Consider the following 17192-nt stretch of genomic DNA (forward strand, 5'->3'; position numbering starts at 1 on the left):
CTCATGAAATCTTAGCCTCAATTTTGTATGTCCAGCATCAGGTGAGTAAAGTACCAAGGTAGTTTTTTTTATACTTTCCAAAGACAAAATTAATAACCAGACTACTGCCATAAATATATTAAGTATCTTTAATGCTGCTTAGCTTAAGTCTTTGTTATATACTTTCATCCATATACTCCAGTGTAAATGTATTTTGTACAACACAAAATATTTTTAAAAGTATATGACTCTAGATAAAATGTTCACAAAATTTTTCAATGCAATGACAGAATTAGGGGAAAAAATCAGGCAGAATACAAAATCTCAGAAAACAGATAAATGACAACATCCCATTGTAGTAATTCAGGATGACCAAATGGTTCCACAGTCAGAAGGGTGCCACTCACTGCAGTGCCACCCACAAGAACCTGCCCTGGATCAACAGGGCACTGCTGAGGGTGGCTGCCCCTCAGAGATCCTTGTACCTGACAAGTTTGAGAGAGTAACCTCCATGGCAGGCACCCTTGTTGGCTCAAGGAGAGTGAGTAGGCCTGGGAATGAAGGAAATCCTGTTTTCCCATATGCAACCACTGCTGGTCTCTGCAGAATAATCAGGTGCACTGGCAAGATGTAGTGAACAAGATGTTTTACAAATGACAGGGAGCCTTTATTGTCCCAGTTTATCTTTTTGGCACTATTCACAAAAGCAAAAATTATTTACTAGCAAAATAACAAAAAGCTTCACCATGTGCAAAACAACATGAGTGTCAGGGAGCAGAGCACAATGCTATAGTTTAGTTTTGCTAAATCACTTTTCTGTATTTAATATTGCATGTCATCACACACCAGGATATTCAAGAGAGGCTCAATTAAACATCATTTGTGCGAAAAGCAAACTCCATAGTGGGCGGACCGCTTTGCAACCCACTGCTTTCAGCAAGATGTTGTAGAGGCATCTGTCCAAATGAGAACACCTTTACAACACTGCAGCTTTAGAATGCAACAAATAACACACTGCAAGAATTGAGGTCAGACATTATTCACTATTTGGTAACATTCCATTCAAATGATACTGACTCACATAATACCTAACAAATGCAGCACTTGAAGTAGCAAGAACAAAGCTGTACTCCAACAAACTTAAACAGTGCAAAAATTCCTGTTAAACAAAAATATACCAAGTATATACACACACAACACAAATGCACTGTTTTGTTTTGTAGTATAAATAGATCTGATTAAGCTGAATTCCTAAAACTAATAAACAACTGATTGAATGTCCCAGTTTTCATCTAGTATGGAACACAGTAAGCTTTAAGGCTCAGGTGACCCTAACCAGACACAGCTATAAGAGAATATAAAAAGATTTCACTGGATGGTTTTTTAAAATATTTTCTCTGTACATCAAAGTTAGTAACATATATGTACTGAGTTGGAATTTCAGAGTCAGTTGGGCTCTGATCATGCAAAGGGCAGCACACAGAACACCCATGGCTCTACCAGGAGCCCCAAGGCTCTGCCTGTGTGGAGTGCACGGTAATGAAGCGCTTAATCCCAGGGCTTAACAAGGGGGCAGCTTTTCAGCTGCCTGTGCAGTTAACATCTTGGCTTGGTTTCCATTTTCTTCCTCTTCTGGTGTAGCACTGGAGTTCTGTTGTCTGCTAATGACATGTCTCTTTGTCCCTAAACTCTCTAATACCTTACAATGAGTACACAGTAAAAGTAATTAACAGAAAGGGAAGAGATGGAAACTTTTTTTTTCCGTTGAAGAAATCCTGATTCGGGGTTACTTGCATTTAGAGCAGATTTTAAGCAGGAAAAGAAAAAAAAGTCTTTCTAGAATTAAATTACAGTAAAACAGACAAGTAGCACTTAATTTGATCTGAAGTGGAACAGGTGGGCATTAACCACTCTTCAGCTGTTATTTAGCCTCCATCTCCTTAATGCCAGGGCTGTGCTGCAACCATAACAAATAGCTGTTGCAAAGGCAAAAATCTAGAGGAGGAGCAGAGAAAAAAAAAAAGAAAAAAGTCAATCACACATTGTTCTACAATGTTTTTCTATTCTAAAGTAATACAGGAACACAAGTGATTCAAAAGATACTTCCCCCAATCAAAATGCTTAATAAGGTAGGATAGGTTTGGGATCCTCTGAAGTGTTCTCAGGAACTTCTTTGTAAAAACCCCATTTTACTACTACCTCATGTTACTACTTTTCACTTGCTTGAGCAGACATTTAGAAATAGAATATGAAATATAATTTCTGCATAAGTTATGGTGATAAGGTGAAAGTAAATATGTGTATGTACACTGTGTATTTCAGTTCTCTTATTGAGACTGATCAAACATCAATCTCAGATGTTTCCAACTGAATGCCTTTACCCCAGCAAACATCAAAGCAGAAATCCCTCTAAAGAGCAGAACTCTTTTACTAGCAGAAAACCAGAAACAATTCCCATCTGGCCTCCTTGACCAGATACCCAGCCATTAGAACAACTTCCCAGCAATGCCAGGGAAGTTGCTCCTGGCTCCAGAACTGAATTGGACAGATTTGAACTGAAGGTCATGCCACAATGAAAGTGAATATGTAATGTACACTCAACAGAAGATAATGAGAAACCGAATTTCTGAGAAAACACTTCTCATATTGTCCAGTCATAACAATGAATTCTGTCTCTTTTAATATACCAATTCAATCATCCTTTGTATACAAGTGTTAATTTGACTAATTAAAGTTTTGAATAAATGCTACACCATAGAACCATCACCTGTTAAAACGAACATATATATATATTTCTAATCACGGTATATAAATGTCAACTTAAAAGACAGACTGTTAGCAATCTTTTTTCTATTTGTCATGTGGCTGACAAGACTGTTTTAATGAAATATTTTAAAGATTCAAAATCTTTTTCTGTATGTTTTGACTTCCTAAATATACACTTCTGCAAAAAATGCAAAGACTACATTTATCGCATTCACTGTTTTCCAGCTATTCTTAATTAAGATACTGAGGCAAGTTACAAAAGAATCTTCTCCTCCTCTGTCTTGACAGGGATTTGCAGGACTTGAACAACTAAATTCTCCCTTTAAAAAATTAGTATGGAAGCACGGAATGGTTTCTTGGAGTGCCCAGTATTCTGCTGTCAGACAAAATGACTGCAGAGACCATATATTCAGTGGGATCTGAACACACTAAACTAGGACTGAAGGGGTACACTTAGGGTGTGTTTATTAAGATACTTAAGATTTAAGATATTTGAGATACTTGCTTAGTATAAAGATCCTCCCTTAGCTTAGGCACAGCTGGAACACCACCTCTGTCCTTGTGCCACACGGCCCCCCAGGGATCAGATGTGTTGCAGGCAGGGGGGTGACCTGAGGAACTCTGGCCTTGGGACACTGACACACCCACTTCACCTCCTCAGGGACTGCCTTGCCAAAGCTAAAGGCTTCTCCTTTCTATTCTGCTCTTGCAGAGAGTGTGAACCTTACACCTTCAGTTCATCTGTTTTTATCTTAAGATGAACTGAAAGTGCTTACTGTGCTAAAGTTATGGTGCACAGAGTTTTAAGGACAAGAGATAAGCACAGAGGGTTTAGAAGCTTAATAAATATATACAGTTCCCTGGTATGAAAGTCTCTAGATAAAAAATTAAGAGCAGTGGTTTCAGTTCTGTAAGTTAAGCCTGACCCACCTCTACTCATCCCTGAAGAGTCCAGCCAGGATGAAAACTAAATCCTGATATATTTTCTCATTCAGCTATGGCCACCCACATGAGCAAATACAATGATTCAGTGATGATGCAGCTACAGTGAGAAAAATGTATTCTGGGCTTAGGCTATCAAGAAAAGTACTCTAATAACTGCAGTAAGAGACACCAGGGCCCTGATGTACTAAGTACATATGTGAGCTTCACAAAAATCTAGTCTAATTTTTTTTTATCTCCATGGCATTTTCAGGACTATCTAAATGGTATGAAAAAAGCAATTTTGAGCACAGGTGTAAATTTCCTAACTTATCCTCTGATAAAGGCTCAGTTGTTCTTTTTCTTCTAATAACCAAAATTGTTTTTACAAAATACTTTGTCTAAAAATTATAAGCTGTAGTGATCATATATTTAAAACACTACAGTGAAGAGTATGAACCCTAGACTATACTGAAGATTAAGTAGCTATCCCATAACCATTAGCTTATACCAATATTTTTGCATGTTTCTGGTTAGACACTATTGCTGCTGTCAAAGGCAATTCTTTCTCTCACAGCTCCTCTTTCAATTCCAGTTTGCTGTTAAATTCCCAAGCTGAATGGCTGGCTACAAGTGCCTGCTACAGACTTGTGCTCCCCTGGTACAAATACACAGAACACATACCGAGGCTGCTATGCTTATGTTATATTCACGACCACTCAGAATCGTCTCTTGCGTGGTGGAGTTGAATTTGCGGGGAAGATAATGCAGAGATGTAGTTGCTGCTTGCAGTAGAAATGCTCCAAAATAAAAGACAAAAGTTGCCCCATGGAAAATAAAATCCTAAAAAGCAAATAACAGAATCAGTCTGGGCTCCAATACATATCTAATTCTTCTCATCTCAATACAAATGAAAACACTGAAACAAGAACTGATAACACTAACTTGAGATAAGCAGTGTTAAATCCATCTGACAGCTTAACCTGGACATGTTTTCACAGCTTCTTGTCATTATAAGCAACTCACTAACATTATTAGTGATAAAGGACAGCTCTCCCTCTCCCCAAATCTTATATTCTTTCAAATTAAGAGGCACCTGCTCATCTTTATATACACATGCTGACATTTTAGACCACCTTAAAGTTTGTGGAGTTTACAGAAATCTCCCTTCAGACAGATAAAAAAGAAGACATATACAGGCCAACTTGATCACAATTCAAGCAGTACAATACAGTCTTGCAGTCTCATAAGTCCCTTCTCAGCTATAATAAAGGCTTCAAAGATCTTCCTTCCATGCTTAAATTTTGCTTCTCTAAATGCCCAGAAACAACTCAGCTTTAACACACTAAAATGTCCAATGTCCCAATACAATGATATTCAAGAACTGAGGTATTTCCACAACTCTCTCTGACTTGGCTCAACCCAATAGTCAGCAACCTGACAGTTCTTCATGATATTGTGGAATAAAATGTCCAAGACTTGTGCAGACAGGTTTTAGGATTTACTTCAAATATGCTTCTCTCCTGGCCCTCTCCAGGAAATTCCCTCCTCTATGATGAATGCTAACTGAATGTAAGGTTTAAACACCTAACTTTCCTTTCAGGGTTTCATTACTAACACATAAAAAAGGTCTGGTGCCTTTGCAGGCCCTAGTTCAGAGTGCAGTGTTCCAGCAGCAAGATGTAAGGCATGTTCCAGTACAGTTTAAAATGTCTAAAGTATTCTTCCAACATCTCCTTCTGTTATTCAGTCTGAAAAGCTGACATTTGCACTGCACTCAAATTTGATCCATACAACATATACTTTGTGCCTATACCTGTGAAGGTCTGCAAAAGCCACAGAGACAATTTTTAAAATATATGCAAGTGTATGTATGCTTTATGATACCTGTGATATGCAGTCTAACTCCAGTACTAATGAGTTCTTGATGAACTTTAGCTTCACTTGAGTGCAATGGACTATCAGTATGCCTGGCATGAGAAGCCAGGACACTTTGTGTCCAGCACACAGCACTCACCTGCACTAGAAATTACTGTGAGACATCCTTACCTGCTGCCTGCCTGCCTAGGAGCAGGGAGAATGTGCTGCACTACCCTGTCCAGAGAAATGCATTTTCTTCAGAGATGGGAGATTTTCTTTTAATTGAAAGAATCTTCTTTTCAAACTCATTACTTGTTCTGTATTTGATTGCAGCCAAAGCTACTTCAAGCACACCCTAGTCAGTTTTGATAAGTAATGATATAAGCTGCTACTACAGTTTCCCATTCCACTTAGATCAGGAATGACTGCATACAGGAGAGATATTTTTCAGGAGAGACTCTTTCATCTCCTTCATTCTCCTGCCTAACCTTCTAATTTCCTTCTCCTGGCAGCAATTATAGTGAAGCTCTGTAGCATCAGTAAGGTTTCACATTTACATGGTTGTCATTTCTGTGACCAAAATCCCTAAGACCGTAGGAGGGACCTTTTTTTGGGTTTTAGAAATTGTTATCATAGTGCCTAACTCCCACACTTGTATAACCATTGAAACCTCAAACAAAGTGCATGCAAAACACTATCAGAGCAGCATGATAATTTAGTTCACATCTAATTTTGTAAATGAGTGTGAGTTGTGAGTCAGGCTGTAAAGGGCAGTACTTGTCATACCATCTGGTTTAATACACTGATGTACTGAGCAATGGAGCTCCATAAGGTCCATCTTTTCCAGTGTGTACCATCTTATTTTTTTAAATATCTCTATTAGTATGAGCAGATATACCTACAGAGTAAGGTATTAGTAAATCCAGGACTGAATTTATAGTAACAAAAATAGTTTTAGTGTTTCCAGTAATTAATTATTTATTTGCAACAGAAGGTAAAAAAACCCAACTTGTCACAGACACAAACTAAAGAGTTTAGTGTCAACAAGTTACAAAACATTTGGGTACCTGAAAATAGTGGTAAAGTGTCTTATTTTTGTTGACTGGTGGAAGGGGCTGGGTTTCAGCTACCAAGTTAGAGATAAAATGATTCCCTCTGCATTTATTTAAGAGGTTGACTGAGTTCTGTCAGCCTTTTTTAAAGTCACAGACGTAGCTTTTATATAAGTCATGTATCCATTTCCTGATATAGAAAATTTTCCAGCAAATTATTATATACAAAATTAACTTTACAACAAACTGCCAGCATCAAGTAGCCAATACGTAACACACACACACAATTGTTATAAGATGAAATTTGTATAGCATTTTCCATCTAAGGCTTTGTCCTTACCCAGCAACTCTTAAATAGATGCCTGATTGTAAACTGGCAAACAGTTTCCATGAAACCCAGGACACTATTAATTTACTTTAGTTATGCTCAAGGGCTTTGTTGCATCATAATTTGTGAGGATGTTGCAGCATAAATCCCTGTAAAGGTCTCTGTGATTGTAAGTGATTATTAGCCTAATTACTGCCTGCATTATGCTGGAAAGCTGATGCTGTATGTATGCTTATTCACTATCAAAGTGCTAAAGTTTGTTTTCTAATAGAATCCAGTCTGTTAGCACTGATGGGCTTAGATTTATCAGAGCTCCAAACTCATAAGCTTTATTATTTGCTTTAAAGAACTTTTCTTTTAAAGGCCTATCCATAAATTACCTGAACAGATAAATATCCACACTAGAATTGCATACTGAAGCATGCAATTCCAGCTATGATCAAGGGAAATGTCAATAGGAAAACTAAGCTGCCCAGGAGCAAAGTGAAGGTGATCAGCAGTTACAGGCAGACATACTTCAGTGGCTTAGAAGTTGCAATCCTTTTGGAAGAATTTTTTTTGAAAATTAAAAATTCTGATCACAGTTATGCCACTTCTTACTATCCACTTCCAGTAATATAAGAGAGTGTGATATAATCTCATGCTTAACTACTTGAGTACTAAAAACTCAAAGTAAAACACAGTTAACAGTTACAAAGGAGCATGTAAATTACCAGTCAATAACCTGAGGCATCCATGTGGTTGGCAAAAACTAATACAAAAAACTTCCCTTTTTAAGAGGAAGCTGTAGTCTTTGAGAACTACTGGCACAAACCATGACAATCAATTACAGCAAGATTCAGGCTTGTTTTCAAAATTCTCAGTCTTCAAAATCTCAGCAAAGAGTACTTATATCTGTAGTCTCACCAAGCTCCCTCTAAGAAAGATGAAGACATTAAGTCTCCTAATAAGATGCTATGATATACCATAGTGCAGGTTATGATGTCTTTTACCACCTAAGGTCTATCAGCCACTCACCATTGCTGCCTTAGCTTTGAGGAATTGACCCAAATGTCACCAGTAGACCTTCTTAGGAACTGGAGGGGACCTTCTGGGTGCTGAAGTCCAGTCTGTGCTATCTCAGACAACCACATCACACAGTATATTCACAAATGCATCCTTTCCTTTATAATATTTGATATATCTTTCTACATCCCATTATTCACAAAGTGTTACTACCACTTCTCTAATAGTCAGAAAGTATTTTCTGATTTCCAGTGTACAATAATTCCTGGCCACTTAAACCAATTTCTTGTCATGCCTTGTTAAGTTGTTCCTCTTCCTGCTGCTCATACATTTTATGTGCTCAGTGAGGACACATGTACTCCTTCAAACAGCTTCAAAAGCTCCTTCAGCCTCCATCATACAACGGTTTCCTCTGCCACCTCTCTATTCTTTCTTTTTCTGGTTTTGAATTCCTGTTCAAAAAACTCTGCTGAAGCAGAAGGCCAAGTGTTAAGACTTAGGATCAACACTTCTCATTAAATAATTTTCAGTTTATAAAACAAATGGAATCCTTAAATAAAGAAAAGATCTTACCGCCTGGTTCCAGTTGACAGCAATTCTATTTGCATAACCAAAGAGGAACACAGAGAGGAACACAATGGAGAGGCACCATGCTGTCACTGCCACAAACATTACCCATCCCTGCAGCAGTGGCAGTGGAATCTGGGTAGAGGCGACCAAAATCCAGACTATTGTTCCAAACACCTGGAAGGAAAGGAATACAGAGAATAAACTGGATAACTTTTACTCAGCCCTTTCTGCCTAAGAACTGATATCACACTTCACATATCATCAGATGACTCTTAGGAACCAAGAGGAAACACTTCAAAACTACTCAGAGAGCCCAAGTCCTCCTCTCAGAAATGATAGGCACTAAGTGGTGAAAAGACAAAGCCACTCTGAAATTCCTTAAAACTCTTAAAATAGTCTTGAAAATGGGATTTACAAACCCACGTGACTTATGTGCTGTTGCTGAAAATTTTACTCTTACTGTAATTTTGAGCAAAATGTAAGACGTGAAAACACAGTTCACACACACCACACACACATCTCTCTATATATACACAAATTAGCACAAAAAGGATGTACTTCTACTACTTTGGATTCAATCTCATATTGTTTTGCTCTGTAGTCCTAATCAGATGAGATACAGAAAGGACATAAAGAGACACCCATGTTTTCAATCTATTTGTAATACCAAACTGAAAGAGGACACAAAGTATTAAAGCAAAAGAAAAAAACTAGAATACAGAATAAAGTGAGTCATAAACTGTGCTGTAAAGACTAGAAAAATATAGAGCTTTCCAGAATCATCGTAACTTGAAGAAGAATTCAGTAGTGCCAATTTTCATTTCAGCAGACTCCTCACAGCAAATGACTGGTAGGGATGCTGTGCTAGGGATGGCCTGATGGGGAATTTACATACTCTAAGGCTTCCCTTAATCAACTCTTGGCCTAAGGAACGCTATTATTTCTTCCTGAAAATCCTGCCTCTTCATAAAAAAGGATAAATAGATGACAATTATGCTTCACTCCAAGTATGTTTGCTTATTACAGAAAGATTGAACTTCTTAATCCAACCTGTTGAATAGTGTCAACTAAAATCTATTTCCAAGCACAAGTTACTTCTTTCCTGTTTAAATTCTACAGATTTACAAACCAGGAAGTCAGAGGTTACATTTTCAGATTCAGAGAGCTTTCTTTTGTATCATGGTTGGATAAGAGATACCTTTCAAAAGATGCCTGCTATAAAATTAGCTGGTTCCTCTCTGGCGTTACACTGCAGCAGCACATATGTAAAGATGCATTGCTAGTCTCAGTTCAAAGCTCCCATGGGTTTATTTATTACTGTTCAAGTTGTTCTCTAGGGTTCCTTTTTTAGCTGTGTAGAATCAAACTTTCTCTAGTTTCACAAGACTGCAGGTGCAAGTCTGTTACTTGGTGACCAGAGAGTGATGGGCAGTGAGGAAGCAAAAGGGATAGCAGAAAGTGTCTGTTAAACAAAAAACAGAGACACATGAAATGTTTTCAGTATTTTGAACGTGCAAACTTGCAGGGTTCTTCAAAAATAAATTTAGAACTGTATTAGAGAGACTGCTAATCTCAGCAGCCACTGCTGTGCTGTTTCCCTGACACTCTACCTGTCCACTACAGTTTGGCTGTCAGATGCACAATTGGTTGGCCAACCGAATTAACCTTTTGTCCCTGCTGCCTCCGGGCCTGATTTAGTGACCGGACTTGTGTTTCGAGTTTTGACTTGTTCCTTGCTCAGGTACAATCTTACAGCTTGTGAGGTGGGATCCAGCTCAGAGGCTGGGACCCAAGCAGTATTCTGCTCTGATCATAAGAAAAAAGTTAAATTAATACAGTCAGATGAGTTACACCAAGCTTTTTTGGTTTTTATCTCCCACTAATCAGTGGCACTACAGAGCGTGATATCCAACCTCAGCTCAAAGGTCCTCAGCCCTGCGTACACCAGCGAGGTCTAACACACACATGACATTGAACACACTTGTAGGAGTCTGTAGAGGACGCGAAACGCGCGCAGACACAGCCTGGTGTAACTCTCCGTGGTGCCTTTTTAGGCCGGGGGAAAGCGCGGCTCAAAGCCCTCGGCAGCTCCAACAGCCCCGCGAACCCACCTGTGTGCGGGGCCGCGGAGCCCCGGCCCGAGGGGAGCGAGCCGGAGGCGCGGGGCCGCAGCCGCAGAGCCCCGGCCCAGCCCCGGCGCGGCCGCGGCCCCGCACCTGCCCCGCTCACAAAATGGCAGGTGAGCACACGGGCAGGCCCGCGGCCGCTCCCACCCGGCCCCTCGCACTCACGATCTCCAGGAAGATGACGGCTCCCGAGAAGGTGCGCAGGATCTCCAGGCCGGAGGGCAGCGTGACCCGCGGAGGCGGGAAGTAGGGAGCGGGGTTGGGAGGCGGCGGCATGGACGAGGCTCCCCTGGGTAACATGTTGCTGCGGCGGCGGCGGCTGTGCCGAGCGCGGCCAGGTGGGCGAGCAGGGAGCGGTGAGGGCGGGCGCAGGTGCGGGCGGGCCGGGCCGGGCCGTGCCTCCCCCTGCCCGGCCCGGCGCCGGCACCGCCCCGCAGCCGCCGCGCCTCGCCCGGGGCCGGGCACCGGGGCTGGGGCTGGGACCGGGCCGGCTCCGGCCGCTGCCTCTCGGCTTCCCCAGGAGCGCGGCGCTCCGCATTCACGAGTCCTGAATCAGGCCGGCCGGACTCGGGGCGTGATTTCCTAATGCCGGTTTGCAAAAGGTTGTTATGTACCTTCTGGTTACGAATATTTAGGCATGGAAGTTGCGTGGTTGCACTTTTTGTGTTTATTAAAGGATCCTACTATGTTATCCATTCAAAATATTGAAAACATTTCATTTGTATCTTCTTTTTGTTCAGTCTGGCTCAACTGTGCACCACTGCTTAAAAGTAGTAGAAAATGTTTGTAAAAGTTTAGGGTAGAGAAAGGTACACATTCACCAGACAACTTATAATCCATTTCTTTTCTTTTGCTTCTTTGTATAAGTATCTTCTCCAGATGAAGGATATGCCATCCAGCAGCGCTTCTCTTATTTCTCCCGTCGTGACTTAGGCTGAGATGTCCTGCCTCTGAAATGACCAAGACTGAGTTTCACCCAGTGTTTATCCTCCACACATACAGCTGCGACTTTAGAGATTACATTTTAAGAAGGTTCCATGCAAGTGCGTGTAGCTGCTCTGGAAGTTGAACTAGCTTGGGCATGAAGACTATATTCCTTTATTTTTGGATGCATGATGTGTCTCAGATACGTTTTTGTGATGACAAGAAATGCCACATCCTGAGATGCCTGTCTTCCCCAGCCCAATCCAAGCCCTAGGTGGAGAGCAGTTGGCTCCATAAAACAGGACTCATCTGTGTTTCTACCATACCATTCTGTACATAAATAGGTTTGTGATGCTTTCAATATGCATTAATAGCTGCTTGGCTTTGAAATCATGGCTTCTAAAGGAGGAAGAAGCAAAAGTTTGCATTCTTTCTTGTGCTCTGTCTTCATCCCAATGCCTCTTGTAGCTGGATGTCTCTTGAACTCTTAAGTAGGAGATGTGGGATTGAACATCCATTAGGCTGAAGAAAGCACTAAGCCCAGCCTCCCCTTTTTTCTGAGTGCATTACCCCATTGCTTATCCAATGAGATAATATTTTATCCTCTGGACCTATTTTAAAAATGAACCTTGGGTCCCATCCTTTTATCTTCAGGAAAATACTTAAGGCTCTGGAAGTGCATGCCTACAGGACCTGGTTTGGGTGTGTTTTGGAAAGGAATGGGGTTCATACTTGTGCCTTCTTTTTGGGGTTGCATTCTGGAGACCAGATGTCAAATAATGTCACAGCCTGGCCCTAAATCTGTTAAGACTGCCCTGCAGAGGGAGAAGTCTGAGTGGGTGGGAAACGGTTGGTTTATGAATCAGAACAAGAAATGCGATTGTCCTTATCTTACAAAAAGGAAGTACAAATAATGCTTGGTCATAAACATTTCCAGTGTTACTATCCAGCTGCATAGTTAATCTGTGTGAACTCCAGCAGTACTGGATTTTACTAATGATTACATACCATGTGCAGTCACTGTTTCTTGCTTGTAAATACCATTTCTTTTTACCTGCACATTCCTTATAACACTCATTTTATTGAAATTTAGTCAAAATTTATTAGAAATTTTGACAAAAAAGTCCAAATGTAACTTTCACAACTAGGTATAGATCCCCTGAGTAGATTTTTGGCTGTGCTTTTTCCTAAATTCTATTAATTTAAATTAAAGTGGCTGTTTAAATTATTTTTGTTGTGTTCAGGCAAGATGTGCTACAGTGCCATGTGGGATTGCTTTTATACTGATTCATGTACTGTTTGAGTCTTTAAAGAACCAGATTTTTTAAGAGATTAATGTCAGGATTGAATTTTTAAGTTTCCATGCAAAAGCATATGTTTGTGTTGAACTGCTTTTTAATAACATTTTTGTGTAACTAATTGCATCTTGGCATGTTACAAGGTAAACTAATGATGCAGCTTCCAGTCCACCAAAGTCAACAAGTAGACAGAAGTATATTGATTCACTGTGTGTAGGAAAGTCTGTCCATACAACCACAAGGACTAAAAACTGCTCATAAATACCTGTAAAAAGATCTTTTCCCTTCATGTTCTTAGGCTTATGGCAGTCTAGTGTAAAGGAGTGTCTTGGTTTGGAAAGACAGGAGTCTGCTAAGGAAGGCAGGAGCTTCTCTTGAAATGGAGAATGTAAACTTTCTCTACTCCTCCAAATTGCTATAAATTTTAAATTAAGGGGCTCTCAGGCAAAAATATGGGAGTAGGAAATAACAGTTCTTTAATAGGGAAAAGAAAAAAAAAAGGATAAAATAAACAATGCAGTACACTAGAACAACACTGACAGAGTGAGAACTGAACCTGAGACCCTGTGGGTCAGGGTGCTGGTGGAAATGTGGCTGCAGTCCTCTTGAAGTATCAGGTGTGGTTCTGTTGGAGCAAGGGGGATCTGTAGAGAAGGATGTATTCTTCTTCCTAAGATCCAGTGGAAGGAGAGGCAGCTGCTGTTCCTCTGGGGAATCCCGTGGAGAAAGCCATGCTGATGTCTCAAAAACCTCTGGATTATATCTGGGTAGCAATGCTTGGTTCCTCCCTCTGGGCAGAGCATCTCACAATGGGATGTTATAGTTCTTATCAGTCATGCAGTGACGTTCAATAGTCTGTTATCAGCAGATGTCCCCTCCCGGGGGAGGTGTGAATGTGGTCACTCAAAGAGAGATAAAGCAAACTGCCCACTTGACAAAGGTAATCTGCCATACAGGTGGTAATGGAAAACAACTTGCATTGAAATCTTCAACAAGGAGGCATTGTCACAGAACTCCTAAAGCAGTTGCTATCAATATTAGATTATGAAAAATAATTGATGATTTAATTCCACATATAGTGATTTGCATATTATGTATAGAAATGAAAATACATTTTTTGGAATGCTGTAATTCTCCTCCAGGTGACCAACAATTAGAATAATGCAGTAAGTTATGAAAATCTGTAGTCAGCTATAATAAAAGATAAATCAGTATTTTGAAAAAACATATACATCATACTGCATATGAAAATTGCACAGTGGTCCTATGCAGCAAGATTCAGACTACCTTTTGTGAGGTATGGCATGATACTTCTGGAAGAGCTGAATATTGGTAAGGATAATAGAATAATAGGTGAAAGTAATGTCAATTTCAGAATTCATGGTCCTTAACACCTTATCAGAGTCTGTTATCAGAAGCCCTTCAGGGAGAGATGTAATCTCATGTCCTGTTTTATAGTGTGCACAGGGTGGTCTGCCAAAGTGGTCAAAGGGATGGAAAATACAAACCAAATAAATGATAGTAACCCTATTCTCCTGTGGCTCTGTTTATGCACAAGCAGATTTCTCCAAGGCAGAGTGGAACTAAGCAAGGTTTTCCAGACAGGATCTGCTTCTTTCTTCCAGTTACTTTCTTGTTCTGGAGGAAGTTGCTCCCAAAAGTCATCTGTGTTTCTTTTAGATTTGCAAAGCTGTTCTTTCTTAAGATGGAATACGAACTCTCCTAATGCTATAGTTACATGTCAAAAATAGAAAGCCTGGAGCTGATCATGCAAAACAAGCTTTTTGTTTATGGATGAAATAATTTAACATGCTCCTGGAAATTGCATGCAGGATTCTAATCTCATACTGGTACAAACTCTGGAGTCATTCCCCTTTAGCAAGTGAAATTAAATAGGCATAAAACTGGTTTGCATAAGATGAGTGATAAGGAAAGCCTTTAGCATCATTTGTGTAGTGTATTTACTCAGAGGTAACAGAACTGCAGGGTCATGGTTGTACCTATGCATATTATGAATTAGTGTGCAAATACCACCACATTGTTGAGGTTTCTTGGGAGGCAGTGCAACAGTTTTAGATTTTTTAACAAGCAGGGCCAGGCTTGTGAATGCATGCTGCCCCTTCTTGCATCATTGCACTGAAAATGTTTCACTTAATCCAGTTAAACTGAGCTTGGGATGTGTGCTGAGGAGAGGAAGTGGAGATAAATGTGCCACTTGTTTGGTCCACCGGTGCCAGGGATGGCTGGTTAGCAAACCAGTCCCTGGGGCAGCTTCAAGCAGTCTCAGAGCTGCTCTCTGCTGTGTTTTCTGGCTGGCTCATAAGGCTGTGGTGGTACTTTGGACATGGCCTCTCCCTGCAGCAGTGTCTTTTGTGCCCAGAGCTGTGGGATGGAAGGCACTGACCTGTCTGCTTTGGCTCTCAGGGTACCCTTTGAAGCAGGCAATCCTTTGCTGGCTGGTTAGGGGTGTTTGAGGCTCCATTCACACAGGCACCACACAGCTGGAGGCTGGTGTGGAGCCAGGGACCCTCCTGGAGTAAACTGGTGTTAGGGAGGTCAGGCTGAGGTCCCTCACCTGTTCTTATAACATTGTTTCCATGTTCCTGGGCTTACCAGCACTTCATTTTTGACTTGGTGGCACTGCTGTTCTCTAGCAATACAGTATAGGGTGCTAAGGGCCAATTTTTGTTTTATTTACTTTGAGAAATTCCTTTTAGATGTGTGAGGGTTCAGCAAAGGTAAAAATGCCGAATCTCATCATAGCATAGAGGAAGATCCTGACCTGAGATGGTGCAGGAGGCAAGGTAGGTAGAGAGGGACATGGTAGAGCAAGGCCGGGTTACCTAATGGGAAAATGTCTCAAGAAGTCAGTGTTCTGCTCTTGGCATAGGTGAGCCAGCAGGAAAAATGATTTGCATGGATTGTCCTCAGAAGAGAGTGTGAAAGTCTCTGAGGTACAAACTGGGAGCATGATATTGTTGGAGATGAGGAATGAGTAAATAGCACTGGTTGTTTGTGACAGAATTGCCCAGGGAAAACAGGGGATAGACTGCACAGCAGCAATGCATTTATTTTCCTGTCCCTTTCCAGCTTCATGGTATAAAAGAGGACCAGTTCAGCTGGTTGCAGAGGGGCTGAAGGAGAGAGGATGTGCCAAGTGCTGCCATTGCAGGATGCAGCACAGACCTGTGCCATTGGTACTGCTGGTACCATGGGCCTCTTCTCACTCTGGCAGCACTCAAGACTTGATGCAGTAACCTTTGCTCACAATGTGTTGGCCTCTGATCTTATCTCTCACTGGGCAGCAGTAGGTATCCATTGCTTTCATGAACTATCAGTGCTTCAGGAAGTCACTTTTTTCTTCAGTTGCAGTTTGTTTGCCTTTTGGGGACTGTTTGTTTTATTGAGCAAATTCCTGGCTAAAAATCCAATAAAAGGCAAAGGATAATTAGGCAAAAGACAATGGTGGCTTTATTTTGTGATGACTAAATTCAGGAAGGAGAAGCATGGAGACATTAAAATATGATTGTATAAAAAATCACTGTAGTGGTTTGAAATGGCATAAAAATGCAGCTGCAAAAGGACCGAGTTTATAGATTTCAAAGCACTCTGAGAATATTTATTTGAAATAAAAAGGATTTATCAGTGTTACAATGTATACACATAATTAGGACTTACCTGATGACTCTTAGTAGGATGGTGAAGAGCTCTTTGAATGTACATATAGGCATCTTTAAGGGAATTATAAGTTACTTCTATATTTTCAGTTAGTTTCAGTTTGCTTAAAACAGCAGGGTCTTATTCTAAAGACATCTGTTGTTACTTACAGTAACTACTGGAGTTACAAGGCTGAGAGGGAGCTCTTCAGCTACTGAATCACTGGCAGACCTATAATCCTTTTACTGACTATGCATCATTTCAAAACTGTCTCCAAGCATCCAAGTGCCTCTGGTGTTCACAAAATTAATCAATTTCAGTTCAAAAATAAACACAAAACTTATGAGTCAGATACACTGCCACATTCTAGCTTCTTTATGGAATGCACAGTACATGGACATTTTTACTCTTTTAAATGATAGATGGAAATTGGGATTTTTCTTTCAGATAAGAAATGCTGATACAGCTTCTAGAAACCTTCAGGTGGTCTGAGCTGTGCTTCTGCATCTTTAGACACTGTGTTACTGTTTCCATATTAATTAAAGGGAAAAATTAAATGTTCACAGTTGTTTGTTTGTATTGAAATAATATTGATTTAGTTGTAAAATTGAAATTGTTCATAAAGAGTTGTGTTGTTGTTCTTATGTATAGGTGATTTTAGGGATATTGGTACCTGCAGTGTAATTTTCTTGAGTGAAGTTTACAG

At 40.4% G+C, this 17192-nt stretch overlaps 1 protein-coding gene and 1 long non-coding RNA gene across 2 annotated transcripts; one reads left to right on the plus strand and one right to left on the minus strand.

The window, feature by feature from the left end:
• Positions 1–113: 113 nt before the first annotated feature.
• MAL2 (mal, T cell differentiation protein 2) lies at positions 114–11200 on the minus strand. The gene is made up of 4 exons (XM_071421685.1): positions 10773–11200; positions 8485–8655; positions 4351–4509; positions 114–1974 (listed from the first exon to the last, which is right to left on the minus strand). Exons 1-4 carry the CDS (start codon positions 10905–10907, stop codon positions 1894–1896), a joined length of 546 nt encoding a protein of 181 aa, XP_071277786.1. The 5' UTR covers positions 10908–11200; the 3' UTR covers positions 114–1893.
• LOC139587400 (uncharacterized) lies at positions 10510–17110 on the plus strand. The gene is made up of 2 exons (XR_011678387.1): positions 10510–10803; positions 11475–17110. It is a non-coding gene; the product is annotated as an uncharacterized lncRNA (long non-coding RNA).
• The last annotated feature ends 82 nt before the right edge of the window (positions 17111–17192 follow it).

The sequence above is a fragment of the Agelaius tricolor genome, unplaced genomic scaffold, assembly GCF_023055355.1.
Source record: "Agelaius tricolor isolate 1412-34295 unplaced genomic scaffold, bAgeTri1.0.p SCAF_2, whole genome shotgun sequence".
Classification (NCBI taxonomy): domain Eukaryota; kingdom Metazoa; phylum Chordata; class Aves; order Passeriformes; family Icteridae; genus Agelaius; species Agelaius tricolor.